The sequence below is a fragment of the Battus philenor genome, unplaced genomic scaffold, assembly GCF_028537555.1.
Source record: "Battus philenor isolate CCGP_79_NKW_IND1 unplaced genomic scaffold, ilBatPhil1.0.hap1 SCAF_3, whole genome shotgun sequence".
NCBI classification, from domain to species: Eukaryota; Metazoa; Arthropoda; class Insecta; order Lepidoptera; family Papilionidae; genus Battus; species Battus philenor.
Window position 1 is genome coordinate 8,555,846 of NW_027181693.1, and position 23,431 is coordinate 8,579,276.

General features: G+C 33.3%; 4 protein-coding genes across 9 annotated transcripts; 2 read left to right on the forward strand and 2 right to left on the reverse strand.

The window, feature by feature from the left end:
* Window positions 1–418: 418 nt before the first annotated feature.
* Window positions 419–11,701, forward strand: Ciz1 (Ciz1 zinc finger protein). 5 transcript variants are annotated; one of them, XM_068770409.1, is made up of 13 exons: window positions 419–515; window positions 4,090–4,346; window positions 4,418–4,489; window positions 5,196–5,578; window positions 6,674–6,785; window positions 7,045–7,197; window positions 7,411–7,740; window positions 7,812–7,929; window positions 8,003–8,106; window positions 10,122–10,308; window positions 10,663–10,782; window positions 10,907–11,015; window positions 11,439–11,701. In XM_068770409.1, the coding sequence occupies exons 2-13, from the start codon at window positions 4,104–4,106 to the stop codon at window positions 11,554–11,556; spliced, it is 2,049 nt and encodes a 682-aa protein (XP_068626510.1). In that variant the 5' UTR covers window positions 419–515; window positions 4,090–4,103; the 3' UTR covers window positions 11,557–11,701. The 5 variants fall into 5 exon arrangements, with proteins under 5 accessions (XP_068626510.1, XP_068626512.1, XP_068626513.1 ...); XM_068770411.1 differs by having other exon boundaries at window positions 10,663–10,758; XM_068770412.1 differs by having other exon boundaries at window positions 5,229–5,578.
* An 839-nt stretch (window positions 11,702–12,540) lies between these two features.
* On the reverse strand, window positions 12,541–14,693 carry RpL13 (ribosomal protein L13). Of its 2 annotated transcripts, XM_068770982.1 has the most exons (5): window positions 14,611–14,693; window positions 14,210–14,470; window positions 13,985–14,134; window positions 13,355–13,507; window positions 12,541–12,685 (listed from the first exon to the last, which is right to left on the reverse strand). In XM_068770982.1, exons 2-5 carry the CDS (start codon window positions 14,450–14,452, stop codon window positions 12,569–12,571), a joined length of 663 nt encoding a protein of 220 aa, XP_068627083.1. In that variant the 5' UTR covers window positions 14,453–14,470; window positions 14,611–14,693; the 3' UTR covers window positions 12,541–12,568. The 2 variants fall into 2 exon arrangements, with proteins under 2 accessions (XP_068627083.1, XP_068627082.1); XM_068770981.1 differs by lacking the exon at window positions 14,611–14,693 and having other exon boundaries at window positions 14,210–14,569.
* Window positions 14,694–15,631: 938 nt separating this feature from the next.
* On the forward strand, window positions 15,632–17,557 carry Nmt (N-myristoyl transferase). The gene has a single exon (XM_068770120.1). It carries the CDS (start codon window positions 15,723–15,725, stop codon window positions 17,121–17,123), a length of 1,401 nt encoding a protein of 466 aa, XP_068626221.1. The 5' UTR covers window positions 15,632–15,722; the 3' UTR covers window positions 17,124–17,557.
* A 1,709-nt stretch (window positions 17,558–19,266) lies between these two features.
* pAbp (poly(A) binding protein) lies at window positions 19,267–22,723 on the reverse strand. Its single transcript, XM_068770101.1, has 3 exons — window positions 22,213–22,723; window positions 20,818–21,602; window positions 19,267–20,627 (listed from the first exon to the last, which is right to left on the reverse strand). The coding sequence occupies exons 1-3, from the start codon at window positions 22,403–22,405 to the stop codon at window positions 19,770–19,772; spliced, it is 1,836 nt and encodes a 611-aa protein (XP_068626202.1). The 5' UTR covers window positions 22,406–22,723; the 3' UTR covers window positions 19,267–19,769.
* Between the last annotated feature and the right edge of the window lie 708 nt (window positions 22,724–23,431).

Consider the following 23,431-nt stretch of genomic DNA (forward strand, 5'->3'; position numbering starts at 1 on the left):
TAAGAAAGTTCTACCCGTAAATAGTGCGGTATATTGTTAGTAATATTATTAGGTGGTATTGCTAGCTAGCTATCCTATTTTTTTTGGTTTCGTGGCTCTTAAAATTTTGGATTACAATTAACTTTTGATCCTTTTATACCAAGCCACAAAAGATTAAATGTTAATTAAAAAACAAAGGTAATGCATGTTTCTCTCTCAACTCTTCATTTACTAATGATGGATGCTGATGCTAATTTTTATAAATACCTTAACTTCTTTGTTGTATAAACTTTTTGCTGTTTCAATATTTCCTGATTGATTTGGAGAAGACATGATATAATCATTCTAATTTAGCGTAGGAAATCTTTTCAAATTATTATGGATTTAACATTTATTTTATGGTTATAAAATAAATATGGCAACATTTAAAACAGTTTAATCAATGCTTGTTGGCGTCGGTGGCATTGCAAGTACTAATTTAAGAATTATATCGAAAATTGTTATAACAATATTATTTTAAGTATTATCATCAATATGTAAGTATTTCAATATTGTATCTTAGCTATGAATCTTTATTTTTTTAATGTTTTTTTTAAACCATAAAATTGCTGGACGCCATTTTTATTTCACCGGTCTTAATGCAAAACGAAGACGATACACGCGACAAAATTTGAGATATATTTTGATTAATGTTTTGTGTTAACATAAATTAAAAAATTAGTTTATCGCTTTTTGTAAAATTTAACATTAATTTAGCGTTTAAAGACTGGTAGGTGCATAAAGTCCTAAGTATTAAGCGATAATATATCTTCGTGTAATACTATGTGAATTATGGATTTGTAAAATTTTCTATTCCGATACACAAAATTATAGATCTCGTATATCTAATACAGAGACACTATGCCTTTCACTGATTTGGAACAGCGTGATAATTATTTAATTAGTTCTAATAACACTAGCTTTTCTGAAATCAGCATAGCCAACAAGTATTGGAAATTTGATAAAGCAAAAACATCTTAAAAATGTTAATAAATATTAAATAGTTTGAATCAAATATGCTGCTACAGCATTCTTGTATTGTACCTAAGCATACATACATAAGCAAGCTTTAGACTCTAAGTATTAATCTCTAAAAAAACATTTTTCGGAATCACTTATTAAACTTTTAGATGTAATAAAAACCTTTTCTTTTTGCTATAGTACAGTTATAACTGATCCAGAATAAGCACAGATTTATTAGCAAAGTAATGTTTAATCTCTTAATGTGCACTGTCAAGTTACAAAAATGTACAAACCTTGTTTTAAAAAACTAATTCATAGGGCTTATTTTACTACAGTTGACATTTTGTATGAATTAATTGGCTAGAAAGACTTACATACTTTATAAAAAAATAACTGTTCAGTAGTAAATAAGTAACTTTGTAGTCTTCATGAATCAAAGCTAACTGTAGTTTTGATTATCAGTATTTATGGATACTTAAATCCGAATTAAACAAAAAAATAGTATTGTTCTGACTTGTTCTCTGTAGTTCACATTAATGTCATTGGAACTGGGTTTACCATTCCATTTTATAACTCTTTACATAATAATCTTCTTATCTTGATTGGAACAAAGATTTCTTATTAAATTTGTCTTTGTTAATTTTATTTGTCATGTATATTTTTAATGATGTCCTTATCTATCTGCTAAACTGTGTATAATAGTATTAGCATAATTTTCTCTAACAAAATCAATTCTAAGTTTATTTTTCTTTATTGAATTATTGAAGATGACCTGTTATCTTTGTAAGTCCAAAATCTATTTTGAATAAGAATAAATTCAGACTTTGTTGCATGTTATCATAAATATTTCTAAAACATCATTCTTATGGAGAAAATTTTGAAATGGGCTGAACCATACACTAATTGATAGCAAATGAGCTATATACACCCCTTCAAAGTTCAGGTCTCTATTGTTATCAAAAAGTAGTGTTATTGTTATTTAATCCTTTGCACTTGAGAGGACATCCTCACCATTACTTTCGCTGCTATAACTTTACTAGTGGCCATAATTGTTAACATTTTGTTCTCTCAATGGAAAAGTGCTTGTCATTCTAAAAAGAGTTAAAAAAGATTGCAGTCTGCTCTCAACAAAGTCAACATGGCAAAAGACATCAAAAAAAATACAAGGGTGAATCAAAAAGTTCTTAGAAGTGCATATATATGAAACCTTTTTGGATCAAGTTCGATATTCAAATTAAAGAGTGTCTATCACACTATATTTATGCAGACTGTCACTTGTTTTTGTCAGTTCGTTCGCATGTAATAAATTTTTTTGTGCAACGAGTTGCTAAAAAGTCAAAATTATGGATAAAAGTGAGTTAGGTGCAGTGATAAAATATCTCAGTTTGAAAAAAATGTCTATGAAGGAAATTTTTTTGGACATTCAGCAGACATTAGGGGGTGATGCTGTACCTTATTCTACGGTTGCGTACTGGGTGGCTGAATTTAAAAGAGGTAGATCAAGCTGTAAAGATGACCCGCGTTCTGGGCGGCCTTCAACCTCCGTTACAGAAGAAAATGTCAAAAAGGTTGAGAATCTGGTTTTGGAAGACAGAAGAATGACTATAAAACATATAGCTGAGATCCTAAAGATATCTTTTGGTAGCGTTCAATCCATTTTAATTGATTCACTGGGGTTCAAAAAAGTGTCTGCAAGATGGGTGCCACGAATGTTAACCGACGAAAACAAAAAGCGACGTTTGGAAATTTCCAAGCGTAATCTCGAAATGTTCCAGCGTGATTCGGATAATTTTTGCCGTCGTCTTGTCACCATGGATGAATCGTGGGTCCACCATTTTGATCCTGAAACTAAAAGACAAAGCATGTCTTGGAAACGACCATCCTCTCCATCCATTAAGAAATTTCGAGTTGCTCCTACCGCTGGCAAAGTTATGGCCTCTGTGTTCTGTACCCTATTATGCAAATTTAATCCCGAAAGTGCGTGAAGCGATTAAAGAAAAACGTCGTGGAAAACTGTCGTTGGGCGTGTTGTTCCTTCAAGATAACGCTCCTGCTCATCAATCGGAAGTTGCGCTCAACGCAATCCGCTGTGCTGGCTTCAATCTCCTTGACCACCCACCACATTCTCCGGACTTGGCCCCAAGTGATTTTCACTTATTTCCAAAATTAAAAGAGGAAATTCGTGGAACAAAATTTCACGATAATGACGCGGTTATAGCTGCCGTAGAGGACTTTTTCGAGAGTCAAGAAAATAATTTTTTTTCACAAGGAATAAGGAAGTTAGAAACGCGTTATTCTAAATGCATTGCATTGGAGGGAGATTATGTAGAAAAATAAAATATTATTATTTAAATCTTTGCATTTTTTAATATTGATTCCAAGAATTTTTTGATTCACCCTCGTATTATTGCCATATTTTAGAGGTAGTAAATTTATCAAGTGTTGCAAAACATCTCGTCTTGCTGGTTGGTTTGCATGGAAATGTCCTCAAGTGCAAAGGGTTAAAACTTTGGGACATAAGGAAGGCAGATAAAATTTTTTTTCCTAAGTTAATAGGACTTTAATATTTGTCAAGCATCTCTTTGTCAAAAGTTGAAATAACATTAGGGTCAGGCCAGACCATTTTGAAGGATGTTTTGTGCTTCAAGTCTCAATATTTATATATTATATTAATATAAAAAAAACTAATAATAACTAATTTTTGCGTGATTTGGCTCTGGGTGATTTTTGCCTATTCAGTTAACTCAAATGGCCCATGCAGGTACCCTGTTTTAATGCAATTGAAAAAATAAAGACATGACTGAAGATCTTGAAGGTTAAAGGCTAAATAATGAACTTACATTTTGTTAATAAATCCAGCTTACTTTTTAATCAGTGTTTGACATGTACAGTATATGATACACAGTGTATAAATGTGTGTGTGTGTGTATATATATATATATATATATACACATATGTGCTTGCTGTTGTATTACAATGTATTTATTTGTAGAAAACAGACCTTTATTATATGTAGGTACTATGATATCATTGAGATGATCATAACCAATTATGTCAATAAAATGTAATAAAAACTAAATTATTTTTTAACAATTATATCTTTTGTAGTATTTACAGTTGTGATGTCTTCTCGCGGTAGAATATATGGTGGTTATACTGGTAGAGGGAGTTACAACAGTCGTGGAAGTGGATACAGAGGATCTTACCGTGGCACTAGCAGTAGGGGCTCTTATGATAGTGGCCGAGGACGTGGAGGTGTATACTCCTCCTACAATAATGAATCTCGTTACAACAGTGGTAACTCCAATAGATATTCTACAGGCCGTGACAGAATTGATGATTCATACAAAAAATCTTATAGATCAGTAAGTATTTCCGATTTATATAAATTTCTGAGGGAAGTAGGATATTATAACATGTTTGTTTACTTTTGTAGGATGCTACAGGTTATGCTACTCGTGAATATGGTCGTTCTGGTTCACCAGATAGGAAACGAATGAGGATGGAGGTAGGTACATAACTAATTGATGTAACCCATTTATAAGCCTAAATATATCAAAATAAAAAATCAAAAGAACAGAACCAACAATATTGGTCTACTGTGGATGTGGATATAGAATTTACCTACAGCAAATTGACTTGAGATTTTTATTGATCATCCTATTGTATGTGATGATTTGAAAAGAATTATGATTACCTATGACATTTGCTACAAAAAAGAAGAATAATACATTTTATGTATTCTACTAAATGGCAACTACTCAGTCATTTCAAATATCAGAATTAATAATATGAATGATAAATTATGAAAAATAGCTACTGTTATACATAAGGCTTTATTTCCATATTCAAAATAAAGGAATGAACTTTGTGCATTTTGATCAAGGAAGTGGTTACAATAATTTACAATTACTAGCTGAGAATGCATTTGTTCATACATTAAGTATAGAGTCTTACTACTTTACCACAGGACCTGAAATTGTCATGGTAGATGTGTACATGATTACAGTTTTTACATATTTAACCAAGAATACATTTCGACACTAATTTACATGTTGGTTTATGGCACCATATAAAATCATATGGACTCTGCTATTTCTGAAAAATCCAAGGGCAACCAGATTGATTTTATAATTTAATTGTTGGCGTACTAAAGTCGAAGAGAAAGTAATTTATCTGTTTAATATTGTTTTTGTGCACTTGTGTTTGTAAAGCATGACAGAGGAACCAAAGAGAGTTATGTCCAGGGTTCCTCGAGCGATAGACGTAGCCATGAGGGTGGCGGCCACTATGGCGGATCATACAGCGGTAGACAAGAGAGTTACACCGGCGAGAGAAGGTCGTTCGGCGGGGAGGAGCGGAGACGGTCGCCGACCCGCGACGCGTACCGCAAGCCGAGCGGCATGGGCCCGCCGCGCGAGCCGGCGCGCATGTCGCTGCGGCCGCGCGCGCCGCGCCGCTCGTTCCGCGGCCGCACGCTGCGCTCTCGCGCCTCTTACCGCGGCGCGCCGCGCTCTCGCGGCTCCTTTACCTCTAGGCGCTTCGGCGAACGATCGCTCGGTTACACGCGCGCTTTCAGAACTATCAAGGGCCGAAGGTAATTCTGACCATTGAATAATGTAAACCTTTACCTTTAGTTTAGTGCCTTTGAGGACAAATTGATCAAACGGGTTTAACATATTTTAACAACACAAAAGAAATAATCATTTTGACCAATGAAAAACGAATACTTGATGATGAAGTAAAATTAATATAAAGAAGTTATATGTAACTCAAAATTACCTCTCTTCTGCCTAAAGTAACGCATTTTACTAAGACGTGAGTAAAGAGCCACACCAGTCAGTATTCGTTATAGCCCATTAGAGAAAGATAATACATAATACGACATTGTAGAAAAGCTTATATAAATCTATCTGAAAAATCGTACTTAAAAAGATGAACATTGGTGGCAACAGTCAAATACAGGTCCCTTAAAGGTGCCACATATATCTGAGCAGATAATGACACAATACTCTCGTTATTGTGACTGATATAATTCACGAAATGAATATGTTATTGTGACTTTTGTGGATGTAATAAAATACTACAATTTTATTATGTATCTGGTTTCCTATAGATAGAGAATGAAATAAATAATAATTGAAATTGTGCAATATCTTGTTGAAAAAGATGAAAAAGAAAGTACAAAGAAACCATTCAAAGAGCCATGTATACAATAAATTTGAAATTTATTAAGTTTGTGTAAAAATGCCAATATACAATATTACAAGAGAGTTATAACTGACACGAATATTTAACGCAGTAAGGTTAAGTAAACACAGTAAAATGTTGATTAAGATTTGAAAATATAATCTTTATTTATACATTATTACAAAAACGAATGGTCAGTAATACCACGCAATTTCTCAAAAACGAAACAATTCGTAAACTGAACTTGTTTTGGGAATGAAATATGGATTTAATGCAGTTACCAAGACTTAATCTAAAAACATTCAAGTTCATATTATGAAAAAACTGAAAAATAAGTAGCGTATTGTATACTTGAAAGGCAGCTTTTAAGCTCGTTATAACCAGAAATTATACATAATTCATTGATTTATGAACACTCTCAAATCTTTCATATTTAATAGAAGGATTTGCTCCTAAACTATTTTTACTGTCCTGTAATTTAAATTTTATACATCTTCAATAGCTCAATTAAATCAAAAGAAGAAGCTTCCTCAACTGAAGAAGATTGGGATGCTGATGAAAAAGAGGAAGAAATCATGGAAGACAAGAAAGAGCCTAAAATTAAGTCTCCTAAGGTAAATCAATTAATTCTTTATAATTAGGACGTGATAATCTAAAGGTCTGCTTTTATCTATGATAGGGTTAAGGGGGCGAGGTTATCTGGTGCTATGGATAATCTATGGTGGGTAGGCTTGTGTATAGCGGCGGATGTCCAACGGCTGAAATGATGACGGTGATGAATCTTATGGTTCCATAGTCATTTCAATAATATAATAATAAATAATTACTCAAATATTGTTGAATATTAATTAATTTAACAATATTATTAATCAGGTTGAGCCCGAAGGTTCAGAAGGCGAAGTTGGCGAAGGTGGTGAAGATACAGACAAGGAACCTGATGCCGCGTCTGATGGGGAACCTCCTAGTACAAGACCCTATGTGCATCTTGCCTGTGTTCACTGTAAAGAAAAGTGTGCAACATTTGTTGTAAGCAACTCTTTATTCTTAATTGGCTTAATACCGTAATACTATTTTATCCTTTGTTTTATATTTACTTGAGTTTTAAAAACAAACTGCTGCAATACTTTACTTCGAGAAAAAAGAATTAGGTATAAATATTAGTTTGCAAGACTATTAGCAGATATTGTCTATTCCCTTGATATATTTTCATAATATTTATACTTCATGACATTTATCCAGGGTTACGCCAAGCATTTATTGTCTGGTAAGCATCGTGCAGCAATGAGTGCCGTAGCACGTCATCATAAAGCGCAACTCCTCCGGATGCGTGTAGCTCAGCGTGGAGCCCAGCGCGAACTGGAAGCAGCCGCCGGTGCTGAGTTGGCTCCGAGAACTACTTTCTGCATGGTGTGCCGGCTCAACCACCGCACGACGAGCCACGCGCACAACCTCACTGACACTCACCGCGCCATGAAGCGTTTCCTGATGCCCTTCTGTCGGATTTGTCGCATCAAGTTCCGTTCGCCAATGATTTATGAGCATCACATTTGCTCCCTAGAACATTTGAAGGTAGATATTACTATAACAAAAATATAAATCCACACCTGTATTTTTTATTATAATAAACCACAATTTTTCAGAGAAAAGCTAATCAGTCAGCCCGGCGAGTAAGCCCAAAGGCTGAGGCTAGTGGCGACGAGGGCATGGACGTTGATTTGGACAATTTCATGACACTTGACTCTGTTGGTGATGTAGATGGTCAGTACTTATTATACAACACAATGTACATGAAACACTTTTCATTATTTACTAATATATGTATTTTTTTTAGAAGTTGAAGATGATGAGTCCGGCGGGGAGAAAAAAGATGAATCGTCTCCTAAAAAACCTAAAGTGGAGATAAACATTGGAAGTGAACATATAAAAAAAATGGAGGTTTGTTGTCTATAAATTACTCCCAAATCTCGTTACACCCTTTATTCATAGCAGTGTCATAAAAATTAAAAAAAATGATCTGTGATTTTATGGCGGCAATGATTTTGAAAGGGAGTTTTTAGAAAAAATGACTACTGCTTTTTACATTTAAATAATGAGGATGAAACACTACACTTCTAACACGTTCCCTGCCAGACCGTTTTTTGAAGACTTTCCGTTCAGGCCGCGTGGGGGCGGGGGCGCGTTTTAAAGTTGTAATCTTTTGTTACTAGAGTATGTCTTACAATGATTAAAATGGTGCAAACATCGTAATTATCAAAGAAAGAGTGTATAAGATGCATAACACCACAGGCCAATTGAATTATTCTTCCAGGACTAATACCTGCTTTAACATTAATCCATCAAATGAGTCGCGTCCTCGTACATAATATCTTAATGCAAGAATCATCACTTGAAAAAAATTCTTTCCGTGTGATGTTATGTCCATGCCATGTCTTATAAGGAGTTATTATTCTAAAATTTGGAAAAAGTCTAAAAAACAAACATTTTTAAACGCAAAATATTCGAATCAATAATAATAAAATAGTATACACGAACCGTATTACCTTCGTTTTTTGTATTTTATAAATACACTGCACTATAAATAAGACCCAGCTTCAATGAAGTAGTAATTGTCGTACCAACGGCACGCGAAAAAATTAATCGTAACACAAGAATTGCAGTTAAAGCACTTGCGGTAAAAAAAAGGATCCACCATGCCGCGTGGGGCGTATATGCCCAACGCGGCAGGGGAACCTGTTACTCTTTAATAAAGGGAAAAATTACGAAAAAAAGGGCTTAAAAATAGGGAAATAACTTTACTTGTGTTCAATGATAAAATTCATACAAGAAAAATATGAAATTAGTCATTTGACATATTATATGCTTCACAGGGTCATGAAGCATGTAATATGAGTGTGGGGGTACTCGTGACGCTTGCGTACTACTGCATTCGGGTCAAGCCAAAATCAGACTATTATTTTTTTTCAGATTTATAATAAATTTTGAATCTTAAAAACTACAAACAAACTATTCGATATCGCTGTTCTGCCTATTTATCTTCGTCTTCCTGATCTTGATGCGGCGCAAACACTAGCGAGTTATTTAACCCTTTCGTTATCAGCGCCGCTATTTGCCGGCGTCCACTGGACGACCCGTGTGTACCAGCACCTTAATGACCTGAATTCGTAGCGCGCACCGTCTTTACTAATCACGAGCCGTTTTCTTACTACATGTTTAAAAGGATGTTCTTATCCCAGTGACCTTTACCTAGTTTAGGTTTTACCTATATCATTTGAAAAGCACGCCGTCGAATTTTGCTACAGGGTGGCCCTGTAGCAAACGACGGCGTTCAGCTTACTTGTATGTGCACTTCGTTTGATGACTGGAATATGTGGCTTGCGAGAAACGTTTCCGATGAAATTTATACTATCGGGAGACCCGCAAGGCTTAAATAGTTCAATGACGGCATATCTGTGGGCCGCGTGGCCTATATGGAAATACTTGTGACACAGCATTTTAATTTTATTCTACCGATTTTGATTTTTACATTAGCTCATCTCTTATCTTGGAAATTATTATTTTTGAGATTCGTGATCTCCTCTGGATGCTTTAGGGAGTGTTTTCTTGGAAGAGTTAAGTGGCGGGTTCTCACTTCCAATCCACTCTCAAACTTTATAGGCCATATGGCATTTTTGGGCTCCTGTAGCAATTCCGTTATTTATATAATAGCGAAGAATTTTTCGGGTTACTTAAGTGCAGTCTTATGATCATTAACTGCCTAACGGTCGGATTTAGTCTCTCCATGGCCAGCCACTCCCTTCGAGTAGAGTCCAGTAGGGCCTCTTCTATGTCCCAACCAGAATGTTGTCCTATTAATCTTCTTTTAAAACATATAAGGAAGAGATTGAGTGGTCACCACAAGGAAAAGTATAATTACAAAAGGTTTGTAATAATAAAGTAACAATAATATTAAGGTGTGGTGGTGCGAACTGTGCCGAGTGTACCTTCCGCGCACGGAGGCGGGCGGCGCGGAGGAGTCGGAGACGTTGCGTCGTCACTGCCGGCTGCGGATCCATCTCGGCCGTTACGTGCAGCACCGCGACACGCGCACGCTGCGCCGGCACGCAGAACGCATTCACCGTCAGCTGCATCAGCAGAAAGGTTTAAATTCAACATATCTATATTCAAGTAGGCATTTTTGAAACATCAATTATTTGGACATAATAATTAGTAAACTACCACTGGCACAAATGCTGATCTGCTGAAAAGAGCCAGCCAGAAACTGAACAAGTGATGATCTTTATAATTGGTATTTAACATTGATGTTTTTAAATATTGACGCATAAACAATATATATTGAAAAGCACCTGCCAGAATACCGATTTCTTTAAAAACATCTCTTTGAGAAATCTAGTCCGCTTAGCTCTTTTTTGAAAAATAACTATTAAACCAATCTCTTAGAATGCCTGTGTCTGCTTTATCGACCTGACTAATATAATTGATTTGTTTGAACAGAAGACGAAAAAATTGAGACCGGGGAGGAAAGTACTGAAGACAAATCTAAGGCTGAGAAGTCAGAAGTTGAAATTGACAAGAAAAGTTTGGAAAATGGTACAGATATTGCCAATGCTTCAGGTATATAAGTATTAACTGAATATTTACAAAGATACTGTTTAGCCGACTGAACTAACTACACTTAAATTAGTGTGTACATTTATAATGTGGTTTTATAAATAAATATTTGCTTTTTTCTTTGAAGGCAACGAAGATAAACTATGGGCGGATGTCGACAAAGATATAGGAGAACTGCTAAGAGAAGTAGACCCCCAAGGCAATGAAGGTAGTGATGATGATGAAGACCTTGGAAGGTAAGTAGATAATAAACCTGTTAGATTTTTAAAATATAATATTTTTAGTCTAGGGTATTGAAATGTTATCAGTTAACTAGTTGAAATAAAAGGACACATGAAAATCAGTACAAACTTAAACAGTTTTGACATAACATTTCGTTTTCATCTAATACTAACAAGAACCATATGACCTTTTCAAAAAACATGACATCCCATTGAAAAGATATATACATATATATATTATTCTTGTTAAACAATATGTACCAATGGTTTAAAATATTGTTCTTTTCACATACTAAAAAAAAATTGAATACAATGTTTGGTTTTGTTCACTTTTGAAACTAAAATACTCATATGTTTGGCCCATTCATAAGGGAGTTTCTTCTATTTAAGTAGCTAAGGAACACTTTATTCTTTTCTATAACAATGAAATTATTTCAGGTATGATAAGTTCCGTAAAAGCGATAAGAAATCAAAGAGTGCTGATGGTGACGAGTGTGAAGCTAAAGGAGAAAATGTTAAAGAAAAAACTGTTACTGAAGTAAATTCTACTGCATAAGCTTCTTACATGTTTTACCTACATAATTATGATAATAAATAATAATAAAACTGTAAAGTTGGTCTGTAGTTACAATAGTGTTTAAGACTAATCAAATACTGTTGGTAAAACCCTTTGGTTTGTAGCAATAAAAGTTATTATAATATATTCCATTCTATTGTCGTTTTATTTGAAGATTGTTTCTTTGCTTTTTACGATGTTAAATTTCACAGGTGGTAGGCCAGAGGTTCATCCTATCTATATCTATTAATATTAGAGGTGCAACGAAAACATGTAATATTAATAATATTTAATTTATAATATTATTTAGTTATTCATTCTCAGTTGATCGCCCTAAGCATGGCAGGATTTTTGCGAGTTGCAACTGATTTTGTAGGCAGAAACTAACTGATCTCTGAATATTATTATATGCAACATGTACTAAATGCCGTCTTGTTGTTAATGCCCCTGGTTCGGCGATTTTGTAGTGTGCCCGCATTGATAATCGCGAAACGGTCGCTGGCTTTTTCCTCACCCACGATTCAGTCGTGATGCTTGGTTTTTTACTCGGGCACCTCTGTCCGTCCTAGTTTATTTAATGAGCGACAGCATCATCGCTACAAAGTCTCCATGGGCGAAGGGTCTAACTCCCAAAACCCTCTCAAACTAATTCTTTGCTGGTCTTTAGGGACTACGAAGGCCTAAATTTACTAACAAACCAGCTATAGCAAAATAGAATTTGTCTACTTTCTCTGCGCGATCGAACGTTTCATAATCGCGTCGAGGGAATCTGCCCCTGACCACGTCCAGTCTGGACGGGCGTGCCCCAAGGATGGGCCTTCTACACGCGTAAACGCTATACACGGTGTAAACACCAATGACTACTACTACTTAATTAGATACTTAACACGACACGTTACTAAACTAAATAAAACCAAACATATAATTAATTTATTCATATAAATAATATAGGTGGCAGAAAGTTAGCGCTAAAAAAAAAACCTCTTGTTTGAAAGATGTTTATTTTACAAAACTACTTTTTCGATTTTCCTTCTTTAGCAGCTGGGGCCTTAGTTACATCATCAGGATTTTCAGCAGCATCCTTTAATCTCTTAGCCCTAATACCAACAAGTTTGGCAATGGAACGAGCCTGAAAATAAACCAAATAATGTTGTAGTCCACAGAAATTAACATACAAAAAGTAGGGATTAAAGTAGGTATTTTCTCCATGCTGGTTTTTTTATCTTTTATTACATAATTAATAAGAAGGTGCTTTTCATAAGGAGCTTAATCATTTTTTTTTATTTTAACTTGATGTTGTCAAATAAAACTATCTCATTTAGACAAATATCAAACAATATTAACATTATTTTTACTTACAATTATACATAGGAGTTTCCCTTGATGCTTTTATGCAGTGATGTGGTAAAAATTAAATTAAACCATGATAGGTTTAGCATTGGGAAGGCAAAAAACATCTAGATCAACAAAGATACAGCCCTTTGGCATTGACAAAACTATTCAGTGCTTTTGCAACACATAGCAGTCAAACGGTTAAGGCAGCAATAAAGTGAGTCTAAGAATAATTACTTTTACAATGGCCATAGAGATTACTTTTAAAATTCATTTTTTTAAAACTAATATCATGTCATTTATAAGTCAGTTGCATTAGTATGCTATAAAACCATAGGATTAAAATGAAATTACCTAATTAGACTAAAGAAATGAATGCTACCCATACCTTTGTTGGAAATATTGTTATGGGTGGGTAATAAATAACGTTTTACCAACACAATTATTGTATTTATAATTTACTTACCCCTCGTAGGTATTGATAAGCTTTGAAGTCTTTTTCTTCTTCAGTAATGACACGGGCATTGGATTTAGGTGCCGGTTGCTGAACAGGCATCAATGGTCCTCGCAGTTGTGTAGCCAACTTACATTCTTCTTCATTAGCTTCTCCCTTCAGGACCTATATAGAATATTACATAAGTAACAAGATTTCATTAATAATTACTTCAAGCATACATTTAGTGACACTTAAAAATAAATATATTTTAGAACATTGTTAATTCAATATTTGTAAAATAATAAAGTGAATCTCTGATATAGTAACTGATAATATTCAAACATTCTGATCTTAAATTTCTCTAGCTTATTGAAACCATATTTATTTTGCTTGGGTTTTAACTAGATAGTAAGCAGTAAGCCATGATGATTAATAACATGACTAGCTTATAAATTAAGAAGAAACATGTTTCATACTTTTTAATAAGCTTTCTTCTAAAATGTTAACTATGAACTATATATTCTTAAAGTCTCACTGGGAATTTAATAGTCATAGTTATTAGGGTGAATATTTTGTAATATAATAAAATCTAATTAACTTAAGATACCAAAATTCACGAAATCTGTTCAATATAATATAATTAGTAAAAATAATATTTACCTTCTTTCCCTTAGGGAACAAAATGAGCCGTGCTCTGTACTCTTTGATCCGTTGAACGTTTGTTTGCAGAGATTCTACAGACTTGTTACGTCTGCGAGGATCAACTGCAATTCCAATGGTTCTTGCAAAAGCAGGATTTAGTCCAGCGGCCTAAAAAGAAAACAGAACTTTAAATATGCATTTCACGTATTATAATCTCATAAAAGTCAACAGCAAAATATTCACTCTAATTTCTCGAAGAGTAAATCCACGACCGGCACGAACTTTTGTATGGTATCGCACAGTAGGGCAGCGAACGACTGGTCTTAAAGGCCCTGCTGCTGGACGAGGGGCAATCGCTTTAGCTTTCTTGATCCTGTTCTGCTTCCTACGGTGTCTTCTAGCAGGTTGATTGAACCAAGTTTTCACGAATCTCTGCCAATCCTTATGGAAATGGCCATTGGGAATCATATTATTTCCCTTTCCCATGTTTGCGGCTCAATTTACCTAAAAATAACTTTGAAATAAAATAATCGATAATAAGTTTACGCCACAAATAATTACTATATCTGACTAAGTATTTTTAACTTATTAGAACATGATTAACTTTAATTTTATAGATTTATATAATATCTGAAATCACTAACCACAAAGCTGATTCGAAAAAGAAAGACAAATTTGACACAACAGATTCAAAATATAAATACAAAACATACAGATTATTAATCATCAACATCGATACATCTCGAGTAATTATTATATGTTCATTTTCACTCTAAGAATGACACTACAATCATTTTAGTGTAATTACTACATTATTACAAAGATTTCTATAATTTAAGTTAGCTATTTTTATTTCGAAAGATATCGTTAATTTTCTGATTCTTAACGTCCTGATGACTTGATGAATATGGTTTACGATTACACGATTATTGCTAAACATGATTACTATCTCTTTCAATAATGGAATACTTTTAATTTAAACAATTCATCAATAATTAAAATCAATTTTAATTTTGATTCATTAAACACATTCGTAATACAAACTATCGCTCGTGTGCAAACGGGTTAGCAGAATGTACATTGCTGGTAATTAAAAGCTTTATTTTGATACAATACCTTGATCGTTATTCTTAAGGGAATGGATATATTTTTCCCAGTTTTACATAGCTTTAGAATAAACCTTCGTTACTGTAAATGGCACTTTTGTCCAATTTATTAACTATAATAGATGTCAACAACGAAGTGATTTCGACTTTCTTCTAAGAAGGAATTAATACAATCATTTAATGAATTTTTCCAGGAAGATCGCAAGAATTCTTTTAATTTAAATATGCAATAGCCACTGCAATTAACAATATTTTCTTAATTTTTTGTTACAGATATAACACTAACTTTCAAAAGTAACAGTGAGTAGCGTTAGACTTATACCAATAAAAATCTCCACAATTTTTCGTTTTATCGTAATAACATGAAATCTCTGTATCTGATGTAACAACTTTAGAACCAGCCATTTCCAGCAATCATCAAAATCATCGCTTCGTCAGAGCTTGAGAGTTTGCTGCCTATATTGTGTGGAACGTTTTGTTGATGTTAAATAAAAAAAGCGCAACATTTTATGTAACATAATGCACATAAACAGTTCTCATGAATGCGCTGTCTATGGTACTTATGACAGTTGATTGATAATGTGCTTAGCCTAGTCAGGCTGTGGTTCATTTTTTTGCATTTTATATTTCGCTTAATTTTATCAAATACAATGGAAGATAATAAGGCTGCGATAGAAGAAAACCAGAAATTGAGTGAAGAAAAGAACTCGAAAAAGAAGAATAAGAGTAAGAAAAAGCGCCCTTCGGGCGATGGAGACCACGGTGGCTCTGGAACTTCTGAAGTTGCGAACTCAGGCGACGTTCATCAAAATATTCCCTTGATAGACCTAAAAATAGCAATGGAAGTACTGAACCTTCAACAGAAACCGGCTAAAACAACTGAAGAAGCTTTACACAAATCTTATAAATTTTGGTCTACTCAGCCCGTTCCTAAAATGGATGAAAAAATAGTTTCAAATGAACCTATCGAACCTCCAAAATCTCCTGAAGAAATACGTTCTGAACCCTACACTTTACCTGATGGCTTTCAGTGGGACACATTAAATCTTAATGAACCATTAGTGTTGAAAGAATTATACACTCTATTAAATGAAAATTATGTTGAAGATGACGATTGCATGTTTAGATTTGATTACCAAACAGATTTTCTAAAATGGGCTTTGCAGCCCCCAGGTTGGAGAATGGAGTGGCATTGTGGGGTTCGAGTTATCAAATCTGGTAGGTTAGTAGGATTTATATCTGCTATCCCTGCTGAATTGAGAATATATGAACATGTGCAAACAGTTGTAGAAATAAACTTTTTGTGTGTACATAAAAAACTGCGTGCCAAGAGAGTTGCTCCTGTTCTTATTAGGGAAATTACACGTAGGGTCAATTTAGCCGGAATATTTCAAGGTGTATATACTGCTGGAATTGTTTTACCTAAACCAATTGCTACATGTCGCTATTGGCACCGATCACTAAACCCAAAAAAACTTATTGACATCAAATTTAGTCACTTATCTAGAAACATGACCATGCAGAGGACTTTAAAATTATTCAAGCTTCCTGATGTACCTAAAACATTTGGATTTCGTAAGTTAGAGTCTCAAGATTGTGAGAAAGTCCTTAAATTACTCAATGACTACTTGAAGAAATTTGACCTGGCTCCAATATTCTCTGAAGAAGACTTCAAACACTGGTTTGTTCCACAAAATGGTATCATTGATAGCTTTGTTGTTGAAGCCAGTGATGGTACAATAACTGATTTTGTGAGTTATTACACCCTTCCGTCCACTGTAGTGTATCATCCAGTGCATAAAACTCTAAAAGCTGCCTATTCATTTTATAATGTGTCAACGAAAACCCCTTGGATTGATTTGATGCTTGATGCATTGATAACTGCAAAAAATTCTGGGTTTGATGTTTTTAATGCATTAGATTTAATGGATAATAAGGAGTTTTTAGAACAACTTAAGTTTGGTATTGGTGATGGGAATCTCCAGTACTATCTGTACAATTGGAGATGTCCCAGTATAACTCCTAATAAAATTGGTTTGGTACTTCAATAGCAGTTTATTGAAGTGGTGTGGTGTGTGGTGTATGCTATGCTTTCATATTTATATTTTGTCTTACAATGTGTACTGAAATGTTTTTAATGATTTTCAATATAGTACCACTCAAAATATTGTTATTTTACTCCTTTATTTATCCATGATGTAGTCATGACACAGTTCATGTTTTGTCAAGGGGTATTTACTAATTTTAGTACTTCTGTACTTTTAGCCAATTATCTGTTATTGTATCCATAGCTTTTAAATTTGTTATGGATTCAATAGTGTTGAATTAAACAATTATTTTATTTATTTCACTTGTCTTAATAAATTAAATGTAATATATACAATTTTACTCATTCATAGATATATAGGTTATTAATTTAATCTTGAGTATATTCAGTTAAAATGCAAAATTTTGATTATGATTTTAAAATGTGACAACAGTACAAATTGGGTCAATATTTTATAATGTATTGTTAATGTAATTACATTTGATTCTCAGTATAAATCATTGTTAAATTGCCTTCCTGTCTATTCAGTATATATTAATAAGTTCCAAATCACGAAATGCAATAATTAGTATCAATTATATCAATTAATACATGTTAATTAAAGGTTTGTTATAAAGATGCAAATAAAAGCTTTACTTTTCTTATTTGGTTATTATTTTCTTAATTTAAAAGTTTAATATACACAACTAAACCAAGCCTAATTGTGCGTCATATAGAATTTACTTCAGTATGAATCCCTATTAAGGAAAACTGAAATAGCATTGACTCAATAATAACAATTTCGCTGCTGCACTCCATATTTTTATAAAATTAAAAATCTTTCATTTGCAAGCCTACTAATAGTTATTGAACCAAAAATAGTAATTAATACTGAAATTATTTTTGAACCAACCTTCATACTAACTTTTTTTAGATTCCAGACCATCCTGATCCTAATAAAATAAATCCATTGCTTGTCAGTCACAAGCATAATATTTAAGTAATATATGGATAAATTTATTTAATGGCAAAAGAACAATTTTTGACGGAAATTACCTGCATTCCGTATGCTGCATGCTTTAATTGTGGATGTACCCACAATAAAAAATAATGTACCTATGCCATTTTCTTTGCACTTGCACAACGAATTTTGTGGAGAGTAATTTTATAAATCTTAAAGCGAAAACCACTTGATTGGCAAAGCCACGCCAATAGCTGATACAATGTACAAATACAATAATTGATACCTTCTAAAGCCTCATTTTCTTTTTAATACTAGAGATTTCGTGGCAAAGGTTAACTACATAAATCGTTTTGTTTCATATCTTCAACGGTTCTTCGAACCTTTTGAAGCAAGACGTAAAATGTGAAGGGACAAACTGAAAACTGATTTATTTAAATTTTTTAAAAATTTTCCATGTCACGATTATTAAGCGCTTACGAAAATTTTTGATGCGGTTTGTGCATTACATATAATTTTGCGAAATAATAGACCGCTTACACCATCGCACCTAATTTAATGGCATTGTCCTTACATTATACTTTGTAAATCTAAAATCTCTGTAAAAGTTGCGTCTAGTCAACATCATGTTTCTGATTATTAGTTATTTGATACTAATCATTTTTAATTTAAGTACATCAATGATTAACTAATTTAAATACCACCTCCTCCATCATGTTAATCTACAGATTTTATGCATAATTAACGAGATAAAAACAAAGTTTCATATGTATTGTAGCATGTTAAATGGGTCATTTTAAAAATGTCTGCTGCTCAAATCTAATATAAAAGTTTTTTTCTCAATTTTTTAGAAATTATAAGTTTATGTAAATTATATATTGTATATTCAGAATGGTGAACCGAACAAAATAAAGATTGCTTGCAAGAATTAATATAATGTAACACCTCTGTGCTACTTAGAATTTAATAATTAATTAAAATGAAAAACAGTACATAGAATCAGTTTAAATTATTATAATGATAATTAAAACTGATATTTTCTATGTAATGTTAATAAGTAGTTAATATATGAAATGTTTATAAGAGCCAGAGATGTACTCTGGAATTTAAACTAGTTAGGTCAGGTTCAAATAATTTTTGAAATTTGATCAGCTGCGGCGCTAAAATTAAATAGACTTATGTATAGGATCGTAAATAAAACAAACGGTTATTATGGATATTCCATAGAATATATTATAACAATATATAATAAATCAATCAGCTACATTGACGACCAAGTTTTCAATACAAGGTAGACAAATGTCCAATGTAAGGCTGATGAATGAAAAGAAAAAGAAATTGCAAGAACAAAAGCCAACTCCATTTACTGAAGAGTATACAATAAAGAACCTAAACTTAAATCAATCTTCTTGGTCAATATAGAAAGTTATAGTAGTAGTAGTGCCCAGTAGCATAACACTTTCAAGTATAGAAATGTTGATAGTTGCATTCTTTTTGTTTGCAGAAATACACTCCCAATAGTGGTTACAAAAGTTTTTTCATTGGAAAAGCGCATTCCGCTTTTTAATATATTTTTCAATTTTTATTTTTAATTTTTTTTTTTATGACCGGGACATTTACTAAATTGAAATAAACAATATTCAAAGCATTAAAATAAAAGAAAACAGCAAAAGAAACCATGTTAGCTTATAAGTTCATTTTCAAAGACACCTAATCCTTCTTTGTGGCCTGCTGTTTAGCTTGGTGAGCTTGCAAAACAGCAACAGCCTCATCAACTTTTGCTTTCAGTGATTCTCCATGTTCCAACATATGTAGCAATTCAGAATTATCAATTTCCAGAAGCATTCCTGTTATTTTTCCTGCCAAATCAGGGTGCATTCTTTGAATAAGTGGGAACAGTCTTTCACCCAGCATTTGCTTCTGTTCCTGAAGAGGTGCTGCGGCCAGCATGCTAGTAGTCAATGGTTCTTGACCTTGAATATGCACTGCGGGCTGAGGAGCCGGTGGATTGCGCATGTTAGCAGTGTACTTATAACCTGCAGGACGACCAGATTGAGGAACCATTGGCGCCCGTATAGATGCAGCTGAAGCAACGCCTTGTTGGCCTGTAATGGGCCTAGCTCCCATGGAAGATCGTAAAGCAGCTTGAGCAGGTCCTCTTGGTGCAGGACGGAATGGTGGTTGCATGTTAGGATAGGCTGAGGCAGCAGTCTGTGTACTAGGTCTAACAGCAGGTTGTGCAGTCCAGCGTGGAGATGGTCTTATTTGGGTCATTTGCGCTGGACCATAGAAACGTTGAGCAGGTGGTATAGTAGGTACAAAATAGCCGCCTGCACTACCTGGTTGGAAAATTTGTCCCATTTGCTGCATGCGCATGCTGGCCATACGTTGCATGTACTGCGATGTTAAATGCGCTTTGCGATCTTCTTTACGTTGTGCTAATGCTACATATAAAGGTTTTGTCCCAACAATGCGACCATTCATTTCTGTAACAGCTTTAGTAGCCTCTTCAGGAGATGAAAAGCATACAAACCCAAATCCTTTACTACGGCCATCTTCCAACATTACCTGAACAAAAAAAGGTACTTAGTAATAATATGAAACAAATATGTCAATAAAACTTAGACTTATTTTACCAAAACATTTAAAATGTTAGCCTTAGATTAATGAGATTTCTGATAATATAAATAAAAATGGTATTGCAAGTTGTTTGTGTAATTTTAATTAAGTAAAGTATTAAAAATGAATGTATTATTACCTTTGCAGATGTTATAGTACCAAATGGAGCAAATTCCTTACGGAGGCGTTCATCATCAATGGTATCATCTAAATTCTTTACATATAAATTAACACCTTGATAGCGAGTCAGGCGTTCAGATTTCAATTGTTCAAATTTACGCTTCAATTCTTTTTGACGTTCGGCTTTCTTTTGAGCACGACCGACATACAATGGTTTTCCTTCTACAAGTTCCTTTCCATTTAGCTCCATACAAGCTCTTTCTGCTGCATCAGGATCTTCAAATGCAACAAATCCGAATCCTCTGGAACTCCCATCTTCTTTATACATCACTTTATGGCTGGTAATTCGGCCATATTTTTCAAACATATCTTTTAACATCTCATCTGAAAAATCTTCACCAAAGTTCTTGACATAGACATTAGTAAACAATTTAGCTTTTTCACCAAGTTCCTTTTCGCGTTCCTTGCGTGGAATAAATCGGCCTACATATACTTTCTTACCATTCAGGAGCATACCATTTACTTTTTCAATTGATTTATTTGCAGCTTCCTCAGTTTCAAAATGGACAAATCCATATCCTTTCGAGGCACCTGTTTCATCTTGAGCAACTTTACAACTCAGAATATTGCCAAATGCAGAAAAAGTATCATACATGGCTTTATTATCAATAGTCTTGTCTAGATTTTTAATGAACACATTGCCAACACCTGACTTGCGGAGCGATGGATCACGTTGCGACCACATAATTCTGATAGGCCTTCCTTTAATCATGTCAAAATTCATGCCCTCCAAAGCTCTCTCAGCTACAAAATTTTTAAATATTAGTAAAAATATTATTTTCAAAGTTAACAAACATGTACATGTGTAATTATAGTTTATGAGATTAATGTAAAAATAACTTCTTAGTAAGAAGAGCAAACCATTAGCAACAAAACTATTTTCATATAATATAAAATTATGTAAATTTGATATTTAATCAATCATTTAAGATTAATTTGAAAATAAAATTTTACCGTGGTTATAAGTTGCTTTTAATTTTACTACGCCGATTAGTAACACTAATTGAGTCTATCAATTAAAAAAAATTAAAGGAGTCTCACTTAAACTATTAAGTTTGTGATAGAATATCTTTTTTTTTAAATATATCTCTACAGAATGTGGAAACATGTTACAAGATGTCAAATTCATGGAAGTTAAATAATTAATGTTTGATCACCCACAAATTACTATTTAAAAATTACGGGCGTAAAGTAAAATGTGCACATTAGAAATTGTATGTAACAATAATTGTGATGTCATCAGGTGAAAATGAGGCAAGCAACTGCTTGCAACTAAAATTTATTTACGATTTGTGGAATATACCATGTTACAGAAAATAAAAAAAAATATTTTAATTATAAATAAATGACTTACCATCCCCAGGCTGTTGAAAATTTACGTAAGCATAGCCTAAAGATCGACGAGTTATCATATCGCGACAAACACGAATAGACAAAACCGGACCAGCGGTTGAAAATTTTTCAAACAACATGGCTTCAGTAATATCGGAGTGTAAATCTCCGACATACAATGATGCCATGGGATAATTTGGCGGCCCAGGATTCATTTTTAAATTTTCACTGTCGTTGTAATCAGAACATTAACGAACAGTATGCGGAAAACAACTTCACTTTCTCTTTATGATTACCTATCGCATTCCTTAGACCACGTTGCACGCTTACGTACACTAACTTATAAGCGAGGAATTCCCGTTTATTATTTAATATTTTACTATTTTTTTGGGTTTTTATAAATTTTGTGCTTTTTTTTTTATTTTAGAAGAATATTTCACGAAATTATGAGGATTGTGTGACCTATTTCTGAGGGACCACACAACCTCACGTGAACACACCTTGCTCACCAAAGGATAGGTGACGTTTGTGGATTGTGAATTGTAAAAGACAAAAACCAAGATGGCGGTTGAGTGTCGCCATAGTTCAAATATAACGAGATGAGCAATATTAAAAAGTAAAGAAAATTCTTTAGTCTTTATTTTTTTAAGTAACTTTGTAAGGTATACTACGTTTAAATTTCAAAAAGAGTATAAATATTTACGAGATACATGTAACAACGTGTGTCCTTAATTAATAAATAATAGCAAAAATTAAAAAAATGGCTTGGTTTAAATGTCATAAAAATGTAAAATTTAAATGTTATATTACATATAGATAAACTTGATTAAAAGTTCGAACAATTATACTTTATTCAATAGATAAATTAATTAAAGAGCGTATTTATTAAAACAAATAGTTAAAATTTGTAAGATTGTTAATTACATTATCTTGATATTTGCATAATATGTTCTCTCATAGTGGTAATAAATACTAAAATTATAACTATTATTGTTTTGTTGTATCGAATCCGATCGTCAATAACACTATAAATTTAAATTATTCACACCTGAATTTCAGTGACATTATACAATATTTTAAAATGTATGTAATAGTCTTTTCTAGACAGTAAAAATACTACAATTTAATTTACAAAGATTGCTTTATTTATCTCTATATTATATATATTAACTTATCTTTTAAAAACGGGAATTATTTTACATTTAATACAGCGAAATTGGAAAAAAATGCAATAATGTATA